General features: G+C 47.2%; 4 protein-coding genes across 7 annotated transcripts; 2 read left to right on the top strand and 2 right to left on the bottom strand.

The window, feature by feature from the left end:
• The first annotated feature begins 10 nt into the window (after positions 1-10).
• Positions 11-3,940, top strand: zfpl1 (zinc finger protein-like 1). The gene is made up of 8 exons (XM_062485788.1): positions 11-201; positions 444-564; positions 712-823; positions 1,144-1,337; positions 1,434-1,512; positions 1,673-1,873; positions 2,134-2,257; positions 2,648-3,940. The coding sequence occupies exons 2-8, from the start codon at positions 463-465 to the stop codon at positions 2,832-2,834; spliced, it is 999 nt and encodes a 332-aa protein (XP_062341772.1). The 5' UTR covers positions 11-201; positions 444-462; the 3' UTR covers positions 2,835-3,940.
• Positions 3,941-4,032: 92 nt separating this feature from the next.
• LOC134039253 (cation channel sperm-associated auxiliary subunit TMEM262-like) lies at positions 4,033-4,977 on the bottom strand. The gene is made up of 4 exons (XM_062484971.1): positions 4,881-4,977; positions 4,529-4,711; positions 4,245-4,344; positions 4,033-4,131 (listed from the first exon to the last, which is right to left on the bottom strand). The coding sequence occupies exons 1-4, from the start codon at positions 4,953-4,955 to the stop codon at positions 4,055-4,057; spliced, it is 435 nt and encodes a 144-aa protein (XP_062340955.1). The 5' UTR covers positions 4,956-4,977; the 3' UTR covers positions 4,033-4,054.
• Positions 4,978-5,620: 643 nt separating this feature from the next.
• On the bottom strand, positions 5,621-7,236 carry LOC134039544 (phospholipase A and acyltransferase 4-like). The gene is made up of 4 exons (XM_062485456.1): positions 6,936-7,236; positions 6,598-6,694; positions 6,009-6,277; positions 5,621-5,765 (listed from the first exon to the last, which is right to left on the bottom strand). Exons 1-4 carry the CDS (start codon positions 7,008-7,010, stop codon positions 5,664-5,666), a joined length of 543 nt encoding a protein of 180 aa, XP_062341440.1. The 5' UTR covers positions 7,011-7,236; the 3' UTR covers positions 5,621-5,663.
• A 346-nt stretch (positions 7,237-7,582) lies between these two features.
• On the top strand, positions 7,583-20,891 carry LOC134039671 (neutral alpha-glucosidase AB-like). Of its 4 annotated transcripts, none has more exons than XM_062485681.1 (25): positions 7,583-7,705; positions 8,143-8,244; positions 8,916-9,024; positions 9,949-10,076; positions 10,193-10,375; positions 10,768-10,833; positions 11,805-11,871; positions 12,175-12,247; positions 12,586-12,682; positions 12,862-13,042; positions 13,134-13,254; positions 13,369-13,604; positions 13,873-13,999; positions 14,291-14,370; positions 14,693-14,833; positions 16,340-16,436; positions 16,696-16,797; positions 17,128-17,371; positions 17,584-17,648; positions 17,795-17,871; positions 18,083-18,157; positions 18,492-18,605; positions 19,033-19,145; positions 19,271-19,371; positions 19,674-20,891. In XM_062485681.1, the coding sequence occupies exons 1-25, from the start codon at positions 7,686-7,688 to the stop codon at positions 19,781-19,783; spliced, it is 2,829 nt and encodes a 942-aa protein (XP_062341665.1). In that variant the 5' UTR covers positions 7,583-7,685; the 3' UTR covers positions 19,784-20,891. The 4 variants fall into 4 exon arrangements, with proteins under 4 accessions (XP_062341665.1, XP_062341664.1, XP_062341667.1 ...); XM_062485680.1 differs by having other exon boundaries at positions 11,805-11,878; positions 12,179-12,247; XM_062485682.1 differs by lacking the exon at positions 7,583-7,705 and adding an exon at positions 7,728-7,847 and having other exon boundaries at positions 11,805-11,878; positions 12,179-12,247.
• The last annotated feature ends 17 nt before the right edge of the window (positions 20,892-20,908 follow it).

Below are 20,908 nucleotides of genomic sequence, written 5' to 3'. Positions count from 1 at the left end.
TCATAGCATCGCGACTGTGCCCCGGAAGAGACGTGGCAAAATATTCGTATCTGGCTGGGAGAACTGTTTCTTAGAGCATTAGCTAGTTGTTGAGCTATTTTTTTTTAGACATTCTGGAGATAGCTTCCTACGAAAAATTACCGTTGTACGCCGTCTTTGGAAACTCGGAGGAACCGTGTAGATAACCTGCGTGACACACAGGTAGCTAGCTACTTAGCTATGCCATTTTTATGGAATTGCTAGGTACAGTACGTAGCTCTAGCTAGCTAGCTAGCTAGCTTTACTAACAACTCTACTAACAACTGATTATGTAGTTAACAAGCTATGGTTGTGAATATTACTTGTAATTGTTATCTGCCATGTCGCTTTTTAGATTTACTTCGTATATCATATGTATGAAAGCTTTGATTATAAATCATGATTCTGTCTTTTTGCTACTGTAGCTAACACCAAAGACAGACCATGGGTCTGTGCAAGTGTCCGAAAAGGAAGGTGACCAACCTATTCTGTTTTGAACATCGTGTGAACGTGTGTGAGCACTGCCTGGTTTCAAATCACAATAAGGTCAGTAGGAAATTACACCAATATCAATGATGCATGCCAAATTAAATGTTGGTCAAATTCAAACCAGCTGCTGTTTCTTTTAAATGTACACTCGCATTTTCCATATTTAACATATGTGTGTTCCGTGTTTTCCTATCTGGCCATTAGTGTATAGTGCAGTCTTACCTCCAGTGGCTTCAGGACAGTGATTACAACCCCAACTGTCGTCTTTGTAATAATCCTCTGATCGACCAGGACACTGTCCGGTTAGTCTGCTACGGTAAGTCACAGTCACTGCATGTTATTGCTGCACTGTACTACGTAAGGTTATTATTGTTGCACCGTAGCTGAGCTATAATTTTTGTTGCGCCATACCTGGTAGGTGAGATACGGTTATTTTGTATTTTGCACAAAATACATATAAAACGATATATAACGATATAATATTATAAAATACATAATATAATAATCGCTCTGGATAAGAGAATATGCTAAATGACTAAATGTAAATGTATTAACATAAAATAATGTAAATAATAACGAAATCAAACGGAAAAACATAACGACTCTTTGTCTCAACGCTTCTTCTGCCTTTCAAAGATGTGTTCCACTGGGCGTGCCTTCATGACCAGGCATCGCGGCTGCCCTTGCACACTGCTCCAGCAGGGTACCAGTGCCCCAGCTGCCAGGGGCCTGTGTTCCCCCCTTCCAACCTGGCTAGCCCAGTAGCAGACACACTGAGGGAGCAGCTGTCCTACGTCAACTGGGCCCGAGCCGGACTGGGCCTGCCGCTGGTGAGGGATGGGGCCCAGACAAGCGAAGCGTGTTGTCGTTGGCTGTCGGATGTTTCAGTATTTGATTGTGTCGTGTTTTTACTGTCTGTCGGATAGACTGAGGAGCCAGAGGGAGGATTCGAAGACAGCTCGTCGAACGATGTCACAAATTATGCTGACTGGTCTACATTTGATGGTGAGTTTCATCCTGTGTCTTTTTTTTTCCCTCTTTAGAAATTCCCTGTGTCATGCCTTAATGCGACTGTTATAAAATGCTTAGCTAGGATTTTCACAGGTGAGGTTGCCGCAAACATGTTTATCTTGTTCTTCTACTATCTGCTCTTCTTCTACCACAGCTACAGCCCCAGAGCCCAGTGAAGCTTACTCCACCCAGTCCTACAGCCCGGAGCCCAGCCCGGCCCCCACCCCAGCTCCACCTCCTGCACAGGAGGAGCAGGAAGCCCTTCTAAACAACAACGGAAGTCTGGTGACACAGGAACACTCTGTGGCAAGCATGGCCACTGCACCTGCCAGTGACACCATCACAATACATGCTGGTGAGGGATTATTATTATATCTTTTTTTTTCTTTTTTCATTGGGGACTGTATCTAGACATTATCATTCACGCTGTATTTTATGTCATATATCTGTATAGAGGCTAGATTTCTTAACTATAACTATATCTGAAATTATGGAGATACTTTTTAGCTGATGTAACTGATATTCCTCATAACCGCTGCAGTTTTTTTTTTTACAAATATACTGTATCCTTCTCAGATGATGGTTGTGTGTGATACTTGGTGTTTGTCCATCCAGTATCTTCACCCAGAAAGGTCTACGACACCCGTGAATCTGCTCATAGCTCCGTGACACAGATTGACTTTGATGATGACAAGTATCGGCGAAGACCTGCCTTGAGCTGGTTTGCACAGATTCTCAAGTAAGTAATATAATCTAACGATGCCAACGGTGGTTAGGGATTAGAGACGTCGATGTGTACAATATTTGATTGTGCTTTATTTTAAAGTCCATACATTTGACAAAGTCCTTCTCTTTACGTTCCTTTGGATAAAAGCTTCTGCTAAATACATTTTTAAAATATTATTATTTTTATATATATTTTATTTATAATTTACATTTTAAATTGTTTTATTTTTTAGATTGTTAGTTCCTAAGATTAGTTAGACTACTGTACTTTTATAATTTTGATTGAAGATCCGTATATGTTTATTGTTTGCACCTTCCGGCCACAGTAAATTCTGTGTTTGTGTAAACCTACATGGCGAATAAAACCAAATTCTGATTCTGATCAAATAATGTACTCATTCAGGAACCGAACTGGTTTAAAGAAGACATCCTTGTCGTGGAAGCAGAGGGTGTTCATGATCCTCCTGGTCGGGGTCCTGGGCTTCTTCACCCTCATCATCATCATGGCTAAACTGGGGAGAGCCTCGGCCGACTCAGACCCCAACTTGGATCCTCTCCTGAACCCTAACATCCGTGTGGGGAAGAACTGAGCAGCGCCCCCTGGTGTCACACACGCATCCCTACAGGCAACGAGGAACCGGACAATGTACTTGGGACCAGGCGAGTTCGACGGCCAGATCTTCTCCTGGACTCGAGCGAGAGAATGAAATGGAGCGATCTGCACTGGGAAGTTTTAGTAGTTGAAAACACTTGTCCTTTTGTTTGGATTGGGCAGATGCTAATTCCCTATGCATATACTGGACAGAATTAATATATATATGTATAACGGTTTTGGGGTGTTTGCATTTGCCGAAACCATTTAAAACAACTTATTTTAGCATATCCATATCTTTCCCACTGTTTTTGAATGAAAATGGGTTGATGAAGAGGTGATAAGTATACACTTTTCCATAGACATTGTATTCTATCTATGACACTACAGGCAGATGTATGGGGTAATTGTCATAACTTGATGAGTTCATTGTTACCACAACCCCAACAAACTGATCTGTTATAAATATGGATCTGTTTGCTCATTTAGGTCTAGTTATTTGTGTGATGGTGAGACTGTGGTTTGGGTTGAACTGGAAGGACAACACTGCATCTAACTCAGCAAATGTTTTGTCTGTTCATTAATTCCACACATCTGTAAATAAGAAATTGAATGAAAGAAGAAATTGAATGTGTGTGTGTGTGTTTTTGACCGAAAATTAAATAAGTTTGAACAATAACTGCTTTCTGCACATACGGTAGTCTGCTTTTTTTATTTTTCAGATCTCAACCTTTTTCTTTTCCTTTTTTCATTTCATGAAAGTGATGGGTTTGTACACTGTTGTCGCTCCGTTTTGATTGTAAACCAGAAGGAGATTCTGTTCGAGGAATCTTTTAAATCAAGAACAGAATTTATTTTACATTGCCCATGTTTTCCCCTTTACTTATATATTGACAAACACAGGTGGAAATTAATTTCTTCTCTTGATTGCTACAGGTGACTGTTGGTGTCAAACTTCCAAGTTTCTATGAGAGATTGGTGCTTTTGGAGTGGTGGATTCGGTTAAGATGAGAAGTTACGTTTTATTTTGCTGTACCATTCACATTACTTTCCAAATAAACAACAGTCCTTCTGAGGACTTTCATGGTTTGAGTTACACCTGCACATCTTTTCAGGATTTTTTGTCAGTTCACTACAGCCTCTCCTCCAGAGCATTAATGAACAGTCTATTCAAATGGCCGTTCTTCAGAGGAAGTAGGAAATCAATTTATTGGTGTCTCAGAACTCCTCTTTTCTGTACTGGATCGTGATGAACTCGTAACAGAACCGAATGATGAACATCGCCAGGTTCAAGACTAAGAGAGAGCAGAGGTTAAAGCATGGTAGCAGTCTTTCAGAGAAATTAACAGAGTATCACTAGGTGATTAAAGATAAGAATATCAGTGAGCAAGCAGGGAACGTTATTTACAGACTGAGAGAAGGGCGTAGAACCCCATCTTGCGATATCCTGCTTGAAGGGAATACACAGAACCCAACAGGGACCAGTAGAAACTGACTACCAGGAACACCTGCAGGCAGGAACCAGAGGAATTCATCATTTAATTTAAGTATTTAATAGTTAGTCTTACAATGTAATTTATATAAATATATAATAATTACTCATATTTCATGAAAATATCTCAAATAAAGCAATAGAAAGCAGTGAAATAATTTCCTCTCTATAATGGTCAAAGCGAGAAGAGGTGAGCTCACCAATGTGGCCTCTGTGTGGTTCTGGCTGGAAAAACTAAGGTCTTTGATGACAAAGTGCAGGATCATATCAATGCCCAGCAGGACCAGTTGGAACATAAAGAGTAGCAGAGACATGAAGATGTACAATCCTCGTTTCGGCACAGACAGAGACAGCAGCCACTCCTTCACAATCAACCAGCTGTCCTGAAAAGCCATAAAACAATGTCTGACAATCACAACAGGGTATGGAGTTTCATACATTTATATTAACTTGTAAATTACAGTTGAATTTGTCCAGGAATTATCTTCTATGAATACTTTAGTATAATTCGTACATGTATCATTCAGATTAAAGAAAAACATGACAGTTTACATTCTTATCTTTTGAAATCGTTCCATCTTGATTGTCGTCCACTGTTGGTGGCTCTGATTCCAGTATGGTCTCCATGCCTGGAAAAACAGCTGACCATTTCCAGCTCAGGTAAAGAACAACTAATAGACTTGACAAAAACCAACAATGGAATTTTCAGACAACATATTCAACTATGACATCATGAGACACACAACAAATGAAGAACCAATTATCTTGATTTTCCATTTCCAAACTGTTTATTTATTATTTTAATATCTTATTTTAGTTGTTATTAGAAGTACACTTTATCAGCAAGACAAATCATGTTTAATACATCGAAAAATAATTCAATTTTTTACATGAATGAAATACATCATTTTGGGATTTGGGTTTACATATGTATCAAGTCAGTAACCAACACTGCTCTAAGGCATTACATACATCACTGAGTCCTTGTGAGACAAACATACACAGGCCATAAGTATAGGCACTTAGTCTCGTCTGACGAGTACAGTCTCATAACATGAAAGTCAGCTACAGTAGTTTGCTCTGTGGCTAAACAACTGTATTTTCTGTATGTCTTGTATGAGGCACATTCAGGGTTTCCAATGAGTCCTGTTTACATTTAAATTTAGTCATTTAGCAGACGCTCTTATCCAGAGCGACTTACAGTAAGTACAGGGACATCCCCCCCGAGGCAAGTAGGGTGAAGTGCCTTGCCCAAGGACACAACGTCATTTGATGCGGCCAGGAATCGAACCAACAATCTTCTGACCCCCTCTGTTAGAACGCTAGTAGGTTTCTCTATTGTTCTATTGTTCTGATGCAAGATAAGTTTGAAGCTGCAGTTAGTGCCTTCATACCAACAGCCACAGTCCCAACACCGACACCAACAGCATAATGAATCTGCGAAAACAAAATACCCACGTTGACATATACAAGGGAATATTTTATGGAAGCAAATCAGTGACTTAATGTTTTGAATTTTTGGGATCTGAATTTTACTGTTCAAAATTGAGCAACCTGAATTTTTGAACCTTGGATCAGATTTTTTTTTACATTTAAATAAATTAATAAATTAATGTTTCAATTTTAAAGTGGTGAATTCAAAACCATCAAATTCAGTGGCATTCAATGCATTCAATGCACCTGTCTGGACTCCGCCTGCCCGTATCTCAGCTGAGTGACAAAGTGTTCGCAGTTCCCTCTCAGGATGCAGTAGGGCATCTCCAGACCCAGCAGGCTGCGAGCATCCCTCAGGATAGCACACACTTTGCGGGGCTTGTGTTTACTGTCCAGCTGGTTGTTGACATGGAACCTGCTCCTGCCCACCACCTCCACCAGGCCTTCCCTGGTCACCACGGCCCGGTCACACAGCACAGACATCAGGCTCCGGACGCCAGCGTCGGCAGCCTCAGCTTAGACACGTCAGGATCAGAGGGATGAACAGGGAGCAGACGGAGATCACATTAAGGATTGAGAACGCCCATGTTGTTTTAAAGAGTGAAAATGTAATCATAAAACACCTCATAAAATGTTGGCATGGAATATTTTTGGCAATGTAATCATGAACACCTACTCATGAACACCTTATGAAATTGGCATGACATGAACAATTTATAAAATATAATCACTTCACTTTATGAAATGGCACTTTCACTACAGTGTGTCCATTATTTTGCATGGTGTTAAAACATTTGTCAAGGTGTAGTAAACGGAGTGTCCTCCCGCTACTTACTAGGAGGACACAGGTGGATGATGTCACCTTCTCCAAGATACAAAGCCCAGTGCTGATATGTCCCCCGGAATATCTCAATCAGATCTCCAGGCTCGGGCTCCATCAAATAAGCATAATACATTATGAGATATGGCCTAATAATCACGTAAACTATTCAAACGTATAATAGCAGTCGTACTACAATATAGCGTAAATGATTATTTTCATTCACGTTACGCTTCAAATGTGACAACCAAAACAACACCAAAAGATAATGAAAACTAATCCTACCAACTCCAAGACAACCAAGGACCTGAAGTGATTATGTTTTTAATTGCATTTTCTTTATGTTGACTTACCATTTTGGGGACAATGACATTTGTACAGTTCGTACAGATGAAAGAGTATGTCAGATTTCTTCGCCACTTTACCATTGATGAAACCTATTATAGCACACAATGTTCTTCCGTTACACCATCGACAAGCCTTTTTGTGATGTGCTTTCTCATCCCTCGTAATATAGTTCATATCTTGTTGTAAAGACACTCCAGACCCTCGCTGACAAGCAGGGAGTTTCCGCAGGTTACTATCATGATGTTTAGATGTTGCATGTAACCTAGCTGATACAGATCACACTAATCGGATCTTCACCGGATATATTTATAGCTAAGGCCTATGTGATCTTTGACCTGAGTGAGTAAACATAAACTCCTTACGGATAAAAAATACCACCCATCGCTTGCTTTTTAAGGTGAATCCAAAGTATGTTTACTTTTCAGTTGATTAAACCACCCTTCAAAAGGTGTAATAATATTATTATTATTATTATTAATAATAATGCACTTTATTTATAGTGGTATTTATAATATGTGTTTACGAATTAAATACAATTGCAGAACATGTACATACAGTTTCTTGAACACAACAAGTATTTTGGATCTTGCTGAAAACGTAAACTGTTTTTTCATTTGTGCAGGTAGAGTAGTTTGCCCAGTTTGAAGTCCACCAAAGAGGAAGATATAAGTTATTTGCGTCCACTGAACTACAGTGCTCTGATTTGACCACGTGACTACATTTTGTACTGGACGTACGAGTCAAGCGCAACCAAGATGGCGTGCTTTACACAGAGGTAGTTGTATATCCAGTTTATTCAAAAGTCTATTTAAAAACAAATTATCGTTACGATACAGCTAGCTAAGGGATTGCACTGTACATCTGTTGTGTTTGTGTGTCCTTCTCGAAATGTGTATGCCTTAATATGCGTTTTGCAGGTAACAAACAACTCCTTAAGAACAAGTTATTGCTGGCTAGCGGACTGGAAAGCTAGCTGCTTATGCTAATCATGCCTTTACTCTGGTTGTCACTGTGTCAGTGTCACTCCCAAATGCACACACTCGTTTCTTGAAAACATTAACTATTGCAAGCTACACGACATGTTAAAGTCACCAATCAAGACAGCGTTTCAATAAGCTACCCTGTTGAGTTAACCTTGATTCCTTCCATAGCCTTTTGCTAAAATGTCTCCTCTTGAAGTCTTGCCTGTTTTTTTCCTCGCACCTCTTTCAGGATGGACATACCTCTCGTTCTGTTGATCTCAGTGTTCCTCAGCTTCACCCAAGCCGTGGACCGAGGAAACTTTAAGACATGTGACCAAAGTTCCTTCTGCAGGTGAATGTCAATGTGTACTGTATGCCTGCTACGTATGCTTGCCATGTCAATTTTAATGTTCAGAATGGCGTAGTATTATATACAGTGAGACAAAGGGAAAACTCATGGCTGGTTTTCAGGAAATTATTTAGGTAAAGACTAAAAAGTGGATCTAGTTGGAATTATGTTTAATTAGGCAGGTATTAGGTATACACTGAGTTAGCTCTTGTATCCAGTAAACTACCCGACTGTAGTTTCATGAAGTGGTCTTTCTCCCTCTCCATCTCTCTTTACCCCTCTCCATCCATCCTACCTCTCACCCTCTCCATCCATCCTACCTCTCACCCTCTCCATCCATCCTACCTCTCTCCCCCTCCATCCATCCTACCTCTCCCCCTCCATCCATCCTACCTCTCTCCCCCTCCATCCATCTTACCTCTCTCCCCCTCCATCCATCCTACCTCTCTCCCCCTCCATCCATCTTACCTCTCTCCCCCTCCATCCATCCCCACTCCTCTCCCCCTCCATCCCTCCCTCCCTTTCTCTCTCCATGTCCATCCATCCCACCCTCTCTCTCTCTCTCTCTCTCTCTCTGTCTCCCTCCCTCTCTGTCTCTGTCTCTGTCTCCCTCCCTCTCTGTCTCTCTCTCTCTGTCTCCCTCTCTCCCCCTTTCCCTCCCTCGCTCCGTGCAGTCGTCTGAGAGGGATGAAGCCGGGCCAGTCCCCATACAGAGCTCTGCTGGAGACCCTGCAGCTCAGTGACTCTCGCCTCACGCTGCAGCTCATCAATGACAACAACAAGGTCAGACACCAAGCCAACTGCAGCTTGAACATTTCCCTGGTTATTGTGGGTTTCTGCAGACACTTTAGAAGGAGAATATATATGATTTTAAAGTTTCCCCCGTGTTGAGTTTGAAAAGGAGAAGCACACAGATTTGTCAGATTCCATATTTCCTTATTATGCACTCCATCATTGCAGTGCTTCTGAAACCTTTCGTGTCAGGTTCCTCTTTGAAACTGGAAAACCATTTCAGGCTCCCTCTACCATTACAATCTTATTCTCTTTCTACAGCAGAGTACTTCTTGTTCGACAGCCCTGTTGCTTTCCCACCCTACAGTTTGAGAACCACTGCATTACCCCCCTCCCACACACTGAGGGGAAATAACTTAAGTGCAACATCAAACAATTTTGTGGGGTGAAATCTCTTGCTAGAGACAGTGGTAAAACGGGATATCAAGTACAACATGCAGAGAAAAAGCTAATTCACAGTTACCGCAGCAAGTCATGTACTTCTGTAAAGTGCTGCTTTCAGTGTCCTTAGGCTAAGAACAACTGCTTCATTTCAGCACCCTAGCTGTGCCATGTTACAAGACTCCACGTCGACCACAAAAAGACTGTCAGAACCACGCAGTTCCCATTCTTGATCTTCTGCTGAACTTTCCACATTCCTACCATGTCACTTTGTACGAGAAGCGTCCTCTGTGAGAGAGAAACTTAAACATTGTGACCTCTGAGAGTGAAACGTAAACATTGTGACCTCTGTGAGAGAGAAACGTAAACGTTGTGACCTCTGTGAGAGTGAAACGTAAACATTGTGACCTCTGACAGAGAAACGTAAACATTGTGACCTCTGTGAGAGAGAAACGTAAACATTGTGACCTCTGACAGAGAAACGTAAACATTGTGACCTCTGTGAGAGAGAAACGTAAACGCTGTGACCCGCAGGTGCGTCTGCTGCTGGAGCTGTACAGGCTTCAGGGGAACATGACCCGGGTCAAGATCAACGAGCTCAAACCCATCAAGCCTCGCTTCGAGGTGCCCGACGTCCTGATCGCGGACCCTCCCACCGAGCCGTGAGTTTGCCTGTTTGTTTTCCCCCCGTTTGCCACGTTGGCATGGAAACCGACGATGTCAGTCTCTTCTCCCCCCCCCCTAACCTGCTGCTCCCCCTCTCCTCTCCGCCCCGCAGCCTGTCGGTAGTGACGCAGGATCGGGGGGCTGTGGTTCTGTCCCTGGGCGGCGGGGGGGAACGCCGTGTCATCGTCAACGCTCAGCCCTTCCGCCTGGACATCATGGAGGGACCACAGGTGCTGCTGTCCCTGAACGCCCGCGGCCTGCTCGCCTTCGAGCACCTCCGCTACCGCAAGGACACGTGAGTCCCCCACGGCCGTGATCCCTCCGACGCACGAGCCTCCGTACGCACGCTCGCAGGTCGAACAGAGGGAACAGAAGTAGAATTTGGTTATCAACGCAGAAGATTGTTGTGCTGTCGATTAGCTTAATGCATGAAAACTTTAACTGTACTTTTCCATTGTTACTTGTTAAAGAGGCATAAGGATGTATTTAGCTGGATGATGTTGCATTGTTTGAATATTCTGTACGATTTCAGGAACGTTTGAGTCCTCCAAAGGCTTTTCACCTTGGATATGACAACTGTCCCTAACAACGATGCGCTCATTATTGACCTGTTTGCCCCTTCTGTTTCCTCCCTCTGTTCTTCCTCTCCTCCTCTTCCTCTCGTCCTATTCACGCCGCGTGCTCCAGCATTGCTCACAAAATGAGTAGCACAGTCGGTAGCATGTGGGATAGGATCAGGAGCGTGTTCTCTAGGTAACTGCTGTCAGTCTGCCTGTTCATGCTGTCTCTTTTGCTCACGGTCCTAACTGCTCCATAGGCATCTGCCTGTGATGGAATAATAATTGAAACATTCATAATGTAATCATTTAGCTGACTCCTTTTTGTTCAAAGGGGGATGTGAACCTATGACCTGTTTGATCTGCAGTCAGATGCTCTACCAATGAGCTGTACCACATGTTTTGGCTTTGAGCAGTTTGATTAAGGGCTGTGAGGCTCTAGAGTTGTTAAAAAATAACGGGGATGTGTCTTGAAAATATTTGTTCAGTCGACAGTCGCTCATGCCTATTGGGATTCGGTTTTATTCATACCCCCTTTTGTTCTTCTATCATTTTAAATGAACGTTTTCAGACATTGAAATTAAGCATTGTGTTGGCCCCAAACGGGACAGCACATGTTGCATGTAAAAAAAATCAAAAGACAATTCTCAAATAGCAACATTTCTGTCAACAATTTATCTCACTCACCCGTGTTCAGCAGTTTCCTTAAGCCTTAAAGAGGAACTAAACACCCAATTATTATTATTAATTTTTTTGTAAAACTAATTTTGTTTATACTCACACATGGCTAAACTCATCACTGCTGGTGTGTATTGATCCAACAATCTTTGACCAGAAATAATATTTGAGTATTTAGGGGCTGGCTAAGGCTGAGTTGGGGTGTGTAGGTACTCTTCAACATTCATTCAAGCATGCTTTAGTTGAAACCTAATCCTAGTTAACCCACAATCAGTTGTTCGGAGGTTGATTTGTAAACCTGTCTTGTGAACAAGATTGTGATGTAAAGCCATAAGGTCTGATTCCAGGTTTGCTGCTATCCTCAACCTATCTCAAAACCTCAACCTAACTCCCAGTCACCACAACATTTGAGATTTTTCTGCTTTTGAATTCTGTCACGCCAGTCTGCTCTTGGTTGTGACCGTAGTATTTGTTTTTATAAATATGCAGCAAGAGTCAGACAGACACTGAAGAGGAGGACGCGACGGAAACCACAGAGAAACTGAACGAGGAAAAGGTTTGTTGTGACCTTGTTTATATACACGTAAACATCCATGTTATCATCCCACACCATGAACTGACTCGTTTCTGCACGCGCTCAGTCCACGCTCCGGAGGTCAGAGACAGACTGGAGCTAGCTGGAGCTAGGGACCACAGGTAGATTGAACGTGATGAAGACTAAGACCTCAAACTAGACTTCAGATGATCCTGTTGATGTTCTAGATCTCTCCTTCCCTCCCTCTCTCTCTTTCACACACACACCTCTGTTCGTGTGTGTTTCTGGTCATCCAACCTAACCTACCTCACCTTTGATTCTCAGGTAGCAGAGGAGGAGGACCTGCCTGGCATGTGGGAGGAAACCTTCAAGTCCCACGCAGACAGCAAGCCCAACGGTACATCCCACATCCCTGTCCTCCTCACCTCCTCCCCTCCTCCTCACCTCCTCCCCCCTCCTCCCCTCCTCCTCACCTCCTCCCCTCCTCCTCTCCTCCTCTCCTCCTCACCTCCTCCCCCCCTCCTCACCTCCTCCCCTCCTCCTCACCTCCTCCCCCCCTCCTACCCCCTCCTCACCTCCTCCTCACCTCCCCCCCTCCTCCTCCCCTCCTCATCCTCACCCCCTCCTCACCACCTCCTCACCTCCTCCTCACCTCCCCTCATAACCCCCTAATGTTCTCAATTCTTCTCGAACGCAGAACATGTATGTCTAACTCTCTAACCTTGTGTTCCACAGGGCCGTCCGCCATCAGTCTAGACTTCTCTCTGCCCGGAGTGGATCACGTCTACGGAATCCCTGAACACGCAGACACCCTCAAGCTTAAAAACACAGAGTGAGAATCTGTCACTCGAGAGTCCATCACTGCTAGCATCCACTAGCTAACTATGACTTGTTGGAGACCTCCACTAGCCCTACATCTTGTGGCAGGCATTACATCTGCCAGGTATTGTTGAGAGATCGTTTTTGGTGATCCATCCGGTGCTGACTTCCTGTTTCCGCCCGGTCCTCCAGCGGAGGTGATCCGTACAGGCTGTACAACCTGGACGTGTTCCAGTACGAGCTGGCTAACCCCATGGCTCTGTATGGCGCCGTGCCCGTCCTGCTCTCCCACAGCGCCCAGAGGACCATGGGCCTCTTCTGGCTCAACGCTGCCGAGACCTGGGTGGACGTCCGATCCAGTCCTGCCGACCAGGTGGGTCCTGCCGCTCCGAGAATGCTAATCACTAATCACAATGGTATTGGAGCTGTAACCGGTCGTGTTGTTGTGGTTTGGCATGGAGCAGGGCGCCAGCGAGGCTGCCCACACGGACGTGCGGTGGATCTCCGAGAGCGGGATCATAGACGTGTTCATCATGCTGGGACCCAGGCCCTCTGACGTTTTCACCCAGTACGCTGCCTTGACAGGTACACACACACACACACACACACTGGAGCACAGGTGTTCCTCACACACTGAAGTACACACACAGAGAAGCACAAGTGTTCCTCTCCCAGCTAACACCCTGCGTTCTCCTCCAGGAACCCAGTCGTTCCCTCCTCTCTCCGCTCTGGCCTACCACCAGTGCCGCTGGAACTACAACGACCAGGAGGACGTGTTGGCGGTGGACCGGGGCTTCGACGAGCACGACATCCCCTACGACTTCATCTGGCTGGACATCGAGCACACGGACGGCAAGCGCTACTTCACCTGGGACAACAACAAGTTCCCCCGGCCCAAAGACATGCTGCGGACGCTCAAGGACAACAGACGCAAGGTGCGTTCCTGAGGGCGGATCACAGAGGCGACATCATCAGCATAAGCTTTATTTCGGACACTTACTAGGCCCATAGATTAAAAGACAACATACAGACAAACATATAATGATTGATTGATGATTCTGAATAACATTACGAGGTACGTCATTTTCTCAGGAGGCTCAGTCCACATATCGTACTGAACTTGGTGCCGGATTGGTCAGTACCAGGATGATACTGTTCATCAGAGATAAGTTTATTGTTTAACTGTTTAACCCCCTTCCCTAGATGGTGACTATAGTGGACCCTCATATCAAGGTGGACAGTGCATACAAGATCCACTCTGAGATTCGCTCCAAAGGCTTCTACATCAAAAACAAAGATGGCGGAGATTACGAAGGCTGGTGCTGGCCAGGTAGGCGTGGCTCTTAGCTCAAGCAAGGCCAGTATGTTATGTGGCTTATTGTTATCCCAGTATGCTATTTATTCCAACGTATTCTGATGACACAACTACACTTTTAATCATGCACTGTAATCATGCTGGTCTTCTATACTACATCATAAAACGCCTTGTTTGTGCATCGTAGAGTTAGGGGTGTGGTGATCATGGTGGTGAGTTTCGTCTGCTTTGAGACTAAGTGACCGGGTTATTTACACAGACGTTGTTTTTGTTTCTTCATGCTATCCTTTTCCGTGGGTTGCCTAGGGAACGCTGGGTATCCCGATTTCACCAACCCTGAGATGAGGAGCTGGTGGGCTAGCATGTTTGGTTATGACCAGTATGAGGTGAGTCCATCCTTTCACATGGGGCGGGGGGGGGGGGGGGTTGTTAGCAGCCTCGCCTCCTCGTTCTCTCTCTTGGTTTAACCCTCAGCCTGTCACCCCCCCCCCCCCCCCTCCCCCTTGTCTGTGCTCTGTTGCACCACTCAGGAAACTTTGTACTCTCCTGAATCTTCAAGGATGAATAGATAGGTTGACCCTCACTACTGATTTACCTTTATGACCCAGTGTTTCTGCTCCCCCGACGTGCCTCTGCGTCCAGGGCTGCATGGACAGTAACCGTAACAACAATGTATTCATAGGTCTGTGTGTGTGTTTGTGGTCTCAGGGCTCCATGGAGAACCTGTTCACCTGGAACGACATGAACGAGCCGTCCGTGTTCAACGGGCCGGAGGTCACCATGCACAAGGACGCCCTGCACGGCCCCTGGGAGCACAGGGATGTGCACAACCTCTACGGCCTCTACGTGGTGAGGGGGGCTGGAGGGCCCAGGGCTCACAGTAGGGGGGCTGGAGGGCCCAGGGCTCACAGTAGGGGGGCTGGAGGGCCCAGGGCTCACAGTAGGGGGGCTGGAGGGCCCAGGGCTCACAGTAGGGGGGCTGGAGGGCCCAGGGCTCACAGTAGGGGGGCTGGAGGGCCCAGGGCTCACAGTAGGGGGGCTGGAGGGCCCAGGGCTCACAGTAGGGGGGCTGGAGGGCCCAGGGCTCACAGTAGGGGGGCTGGAGGGCCCAGGGCTCACAGTAGGGGGGCTGGAGGGCCCAGGGCTCACAGTAGGGGGGCTGGAGGGCCCAGGGCTCACAGTAGGGGGGCTGGAGGGCCCAGGGCTCACAGTAGGGGGGCTGGAGGGCCCAGGGCTCACAGTAGGGGGGCTGGAGGGCCCAGGGCTCACAGTAGGGGGGCTGGAGGGCCCAGGGCTCACAGTAGGGGGGCTGGAGGGCCCAGGGCTCACAGTAGGGGGGCTGGAGGGCCCAGGGCTCACAGTAGGGGGGCTGGAGGGCCCAGGGCTCACAGTAGGGGGGCTGGAGGGCCCAGGGCTCACAGTAGGGGGGCTGGAGGGCCCAGGGCTCACAGTAGGGGGGCTGGAGGGCCCAGGGCTCACAGTAGGGGGGCTGGAGGGCCCAGGGCTCACAGTAGGGGGGCTGGAGGGCCCAGGGCTCACAGTAGGGGGGCTGGAGGGCCCAGGGCTCACAGTAGGGGGGCTGGAGGGCCCAGGGCTCACAGTAGGGGGGCTGGAGGGCCCAGGGCTCACAGTAGGGGGGCTGGAGGGCCCAGGGCTCACAGTAGGGGGGCTGGAGGGCCCAGGGCTCACAGTAGGGGGGCTGGAGGGCCCAGGGCTCACAGTAGGGGGGCTGGAGGGCCCAGGGCTCACAGTAGGGGGGCTGGAGGGCCCAGGGCTCACAGTAGGGGGGCTGGAGGGCCCAGGGCTCACAGTAGGGGGGCTGGAGGGCCCAGGGCTCACAGTAGGGGGGCTGGAGGGCCCAGGGCTCACAGTAGGGGGGCTGGAGGGCCCAGGGCTCACAGTAGGGGGGCTGGAGGGCCCAGGGCTCACAGTAGGGGGGCTGGAGGGCCCAGGGCTCACAGTAGGGGGGCTGGAGGGCCCAGGGCTCACAGTAGGGGGGCTGGAGGGCCCAGGGCTCACAGTAGGGGGGCTGGAGGGCCCAGGGCTCACAGTAGGGGGGGAGGAGGAGTTGAGGAGGGAAGGAGGGGGGAGGGGGGTGAGGAGGGTGCAATGGGTAGGGAGGGGGTATGGGGGAAGGATGACAAGGGGAAGGGGAGAAGGAGAGGGCATGTTCCATGCTTTATTGCACATTGTCCATCGATTCGAAATACATTCGAGCAGACATTTTATGACTATACTGTACTTTATTGCTCCGGCTTTACTTCAACCCTCCTGCTTCATGAATAATTAATCACTCGTTGAATTTTCCATCCATCTTTGTTGTTCTCTCCTCTCCTGTTTGCTGCCTCCTCCCAGCACATGGCCACAGCGGAGGGGCAGGTGCAGCGGTCTGGGGGCCTGGAGAGACCGTTTGTCCTGACCAGGGCCTTCTTTGCTGGCTCTCAGCGCTACGGTGAGACTCACACCTCCACCTGACACCATGACAACATGTGTTTGGTGTCTTTTCCCCCCGCCCCACAAAATGAACGTGCTTCCAAACTCATTTTCTCCCATCTGAGAAATGTGCATTACACTGTGGTCTCCATGTTGGGCTGTGGGTATGGCTCGGTGGTAGAGCATGCGACTGCAGATCGAGGGATGGCAGGTTGGGTAGTGCACCGGGTATCTTGACCTCCCTCAGTAACGCGTGTGGCCCGGTCCTGTCCTCGCAGGGGCGGTGTGGACGGGGGACAACGCCGCCGAGTGGGGCCACCTGAAGATGTCCATCCCCATGTGTCTCAGCCTGGGGCTGGTGGGCATCTCCTTCTGTGGAGGTCAGACTCGGATTCATTTACATTACATTACATTACATTTAGTCATTTAACAGACGCTCTTATCCAGAGCGACTTACAGTAAGTACAGGGACATTCCCCCCGAGGCAAGTAGAGTGAAGTGCCTCGCCCAAGGACACACGTCATTTTTCACGGCCGGGAATCGAACCAACAACCTTCTGGTTAATATCCCGACTCCCTAACCGCTCAGCCATCTGACTCCCAACCCCTGTGGATTCCAAACCCTGTGAACCTCTTGATGCGACACGCCCCCCCCCCCCCCCCCCCCCCACTGTCCTCTGGGTAACTCTGGCCTCCTGTGCGTCCCATCAGCTGACGTCGGGGGGTTCTTCAAGTCCCCCGGGGAGCAGCTGCTGGTGCGCTGGTACCAGGCCGGGGCTTACCAGCCCTTCTTCCGTGCCCACGCCCACCTGGACACCCCTAGGAGGGAGCCCTGGCTGTTCGGACCCCAGAACACGGCTCTGATCCGGGATGCGGTGCGCCAGCGATACGCCCTGCTTCCCTACTGGTACCTCTGCTTCTACCAGGCTCACCGCAGCGGGCAGCCCGTCATGAGGTCAGAGGTCAAACTCCTACGGGACAGCTCAGATCTCTGCGAGTTAACGAAGTTTGTTCATCATAGGTTGTGTACCCTTCCCCTCTCACTTTCACTCTCCCTCTGTTTTTGATCTCCTCTCTCTACTTTTCTCTGTCTCTCTCTTTGGTATCTGTCTATCTCGTGGTCGCTCTCTCTCTCTCTCTCTCTCTCTCTCTCTCTCTGTGCTTCAGACCTTTGTGGGTGGAGTATCCTGAGGAACCGGCTACATTCTCTATCGAGGACGAGTATCTGATTGGTGAGAAGCTGGAGAAGGTTTCCTGAGTGTAGACGGTGATCTAAGCTGTCTGATGAAGCACAGTGATGACGAGTCTCGGATAAATGTTTATTACTGCTGAAGGGCTTGTAACAGCGATCCTTTATGTTCATGATTCCCTGTCTCAGGTCGAGATCTCCTGGTTCACCCGGTAACAGATGAGAAGGCGCTGGGTGTCACCGCCTACCTTCCTGGAGAAGGAGAGGCGAGTGTCCACCAACTTCACCTTATATATTTCATTTGTTTAACAGACACTTTTATCCACAGCGACATACAAATAGTGCATGTAGAAAATACAGATCCGTTGATACGGAATACATCTGGAGTTCTGTGCCAACATGAGATTTCATTCTGTCTGCTAACATGGATCTGCTTCTGCTAACATGGATCTGTTTGTGTTTCTTGTTGCCGGGCAGATTTGGTACGACGTCCACACGTTCCAGAGCCACCACGGAGCTCAGAGCCTGGATGTCCCCGTCACCATGAGCTCAGTGAGTCGTCGTCGTCGTCGTCGTCCCCGTCCCCCCACCGGCCCCTGGAGAGGGAGCCTCTGACGGTCACTGTTAAGGGCATGAACACTGTACCTCGATTCACTATCGTGTCATCGTTTGAGCTTTGATCCAAAGTGGTGTTCTGTCTTCTCATGACTGGTGTGCCTGTAGACTCACCTTGGGTTCAGCAGGAATTCAAGAATAAGAAGTACATGGTTCTGACAGTGCTTTGTTGGTCAAGGAAGTCGGAGAACGGCCTGTATTTACTAGCCACAGTGCAACCATGACAACACCTCCTCTTCCCTCCTGTCCCGATCTGCCCTCTCCTCCTCAGATCCCAGCGTTCCAGCGAGGAGGGTCCATCATCTGCAGGAAGAACCGTGTCCGCAGGTCTTCAACGTGCATGGAGAGCGACCCCTACACTCTCTATGTGGCCCTCGACACACAAGTAAACACCTCCGTTATCTAACTACTATCACAAGACCAGCTGTGGGTGTGAATACTAGTTACATACTGTAGCCAAGGACAGATAACACTGGTCAGATTAGGACATGACTGAAATGAGAGTTTACTGTACTTGACCTGACTGGACTGTACTCAAGATTGAGGCATTTCACCGTAAGCAGAACATTACAGACATGCAGTGTAGGGAAATGACTCACAGGCCGACGGTGCTCCATAATTAAATGAAACCAAATGAGCAAGCTCATGTAAAACAAATACGCAACAAAAACATAAAAGACAACTAAATAATACATAAATAAATCCAGTGAGGAGGGGGAGGGTCTGGTGGGCTTCTAGCAGGGTGAGGATGTGTGGGAAGGGCTGTATTTGACTCTATTCTTATCCAACACCTGTTTTCCTCTCTGCTGTAGGGCAGGGCTGAGGGAGAGCTCTACATAGACGATGGCCACTCCTTCAAATACGAGACCGAGCGCCAGTTCGTCCACATGCGCCTGAGCTTTGCTGCCAACACCATCACCTCCAGGTAGGCCCTATTACATCCCGTGCAGTTACCCTGCATCAGGCCTTCTGCACTGTATAATACCCCCTTCTGTGTTCTCCTCTGGTTGTGCTGACGGTAGGATGACCTCTGGTTCTGTCTCCCTGCAGCCCTCTGTCCCCTGACTCCGTCTTCTCCACGGCCTCGTGGGTAGAGAAGGTGATCATCCTGGGAGCCCAGAGACCCAGCGCCGTCACCCTCACCACACAAGGTAAGTCAGGGGACAACTCTTGGACACCAACCGTCTCTGGAGGTGGGGATACCTCGCCGAATGGCTCCCCTGTCTTCCTCTGGGTTTAGTTTGGTTATGTGCTGGTCTGAGGGTGTCTATGAAGCATTCTGTGACTTGTTAAAATGGCAGTAGAAATATGATTTCATGAACTGTCACCTCAGTACCAGAAGCATCTGTGTTTTGGTTTTGTAAGCAGTTGTTTTGGTCTGTCTTTCAGACTGGTGAAGAGTGTTACTGTTATGTGGTGAGGTGATCCCACAGTGACTGTTTTTTCCCCACAGATGGGAGCGAGTCTCCTCTGGAGTTTGAGTTTGACGAAGGCGCTGCTGTGTTGAGCCTCAGAAAGCCAGGCGTGAACGCTGGCCTCAGCTGGAAGCTGCAGCTGCAGTAACACAGAAAACATAGTCTTCCAGTTCTCTTGAGTAATGGGGTTTTTCTGAACCACACACACACACTACAAACAACACACACAAACAAACAGAATACATTTCAGAAAAACACACACACGACCCACAGACCACGAACAACACACAAACAGAACTAATTGTAGAAAAATGCACAAACACTACAGATGAGATAGGAATACTAGTACGACTGGGATCGAAATATCACTTGAATCTAACAGTGTAAAGTGGAAGCCTAATTGATTTATACTACTGGAAGTATCTTGGAGGGCAAGTGAGGAAAAATAATGGTGTTATAGATGGTAACAAATTATTCTTGAATAGATACATGAAGCTGTAATCTCCCTCAATAAGGGTTAGACATTCCCCTAAGCCAGCTGGCCAGCTATATTGTCTGTGTCGCTAGCCCACTCTGGGCCAAACATAAACCAAATTCTGATCTGGGTCACAGTAAAATGTTTCATAAGCATATAGCTTAACCAGGAAACAAGGTATTTGATCAAATCGTTGTATAGTTTTTAACTGTTTATGCTCTCATCCCACAGAGGAACATTCCGGTGGCAAATAATTGTTAATGTCAAGCCCTGATCAAATAGTATTGATTTTTGGATACTTGCCTAAATGAATTTACACAATGAATAACACAAATGTTTGATCATGATGACAATAATGTGCATTAGTATATATTTTTTAAATGTTTACATAGTTCCACAATTAAAGAAGTGTGCATAACAATGCACTTGTGTGCCAGCCCCCCCTCCCTCCCTCCTGTCTGTGGGGCTGGCAGGTTGAGGACAGATGCTCCTAGTTTCCACAGTGTTTACACTCACTTCCTCCTGTCAGGTGTGTAAGGGGGAATTACCAAAGGCACATAGAGGGAGGGGGGTGGTGTTCGATTCTCTGGAATCGCAAGCAATGATGTCATCTCGAGGGGAGAGCGTATTTCCAAGGTTGTATGCATGCACTCATGACATTAGCACGGGTTGCCTCTTGACTTGAAAATGACAATGTATTAGGTTCACTAACCAAAATTTAAAGGGATGGGGGGATTTAAAAGTGTCTAATTTGAGTTGTAATAAATAAAATAAAAGACAAACTACAATCCCATGTAG

Source organism: Osmerus eperlanus, chromosome 19, assembly GCF_963692335.1.
Source record: "Osmerus eperlanus chromosome 19, fOsmEpe2.1, whole genome shotgun sequence".
NCBI lineage: Eukaryota > Metazoa > Chordata > Actinopteri > Osmeriformes > Osmeridae > Osmerus > Osmerus eperlanus.
The sequence above is the reverse complement of the archived record's forward strand: the minus strand, read 5'-3'. Positions and strand labels throughout refer to the sequence as shown.

Bases quoted from the DNA above. Each gene is read 5' to 3' on its own strand.
- LOC134039253 (XM_062484971.1), bottom strand. From the start codon at position 4,955: ATGGAGACCATACTGGAATCAGAGCCACCAACAGTGGACGACAATCAA. The intron at 4,712-4,880 runs GTAAACTGTCAT...ATGGCTTTTCAG, and splicing joins CGATTTCAAAAGATAAGAAT to GACAGCTGGTTGATTGTGAA. The intron at 4,345-4,528 runs GTGAGCTCACCT...TCCTGCCTGCAG, and splicing joins ACCACACAGAGGCCACATTG to GTGTTCCTGGTAGTCAGTTT.
- LOC134039544 (XM_062485456.1), bottom strand. From the start codon at position 7,010: ATGGTAAAGTGGCGAAGAAATCTGACATACTCTTTCATCTGTACGAAC. The intron at 6,695-6,935 runs GTAAGTCAACAT...TATTTGATGGAG, and splicing joins ATGTCATTGTCCCCAAAATG to CCCGAGCCTGGAGATCTGAT. The intron at 5,766-6,008 runs GTGCATTGAATG...TTGTTTTCGCAG, and splicing joins GGCAGGCGGAGTCCAGACAG to ATTCATTATGCTGTTGGTGT.
- zfpl1 (XM_062485788.1), top strand. From the start codon at position 463: ATGGGTCTGTGCAAGTGTCCGAAAAGGAAGGTGACCAACCTATTCTGT. The intron at 1,513-1,672 runs GTGAGTTTCATC...CTTCTACCACAG, and splicing joins TGACTGGTCTACATTTGATG to CTACAGCCCCAGAGCCCAGT. The intron at 1,874-2,133 runs GTGAGGGATTAT...TTGTCCATCCAG, and splicing joins CACCATCACAATACATGCTG to TATCTTCACCCAGAAAGGTC.
- LOC134039671 (XM_062485680.1), top strand. From the start codon at position 7,686: ATGGCGTGCTTTACACAGAG. The intron at 13,043-13,133 runs GTGGGTCCTGCC...GGCATGGAGCAG, and splicing joins GATCCAGTCCTGCCGACCAG to GGCGCCAGCGAGGCTGCCCA. The intron at 18,606-19,032 runs GTAAACACCTCC...TCTCTGCTGTAG, and splicing joins ATGTGGCCCTCGACACACAA to GGCAGGGCTGAGGGAGAGCT.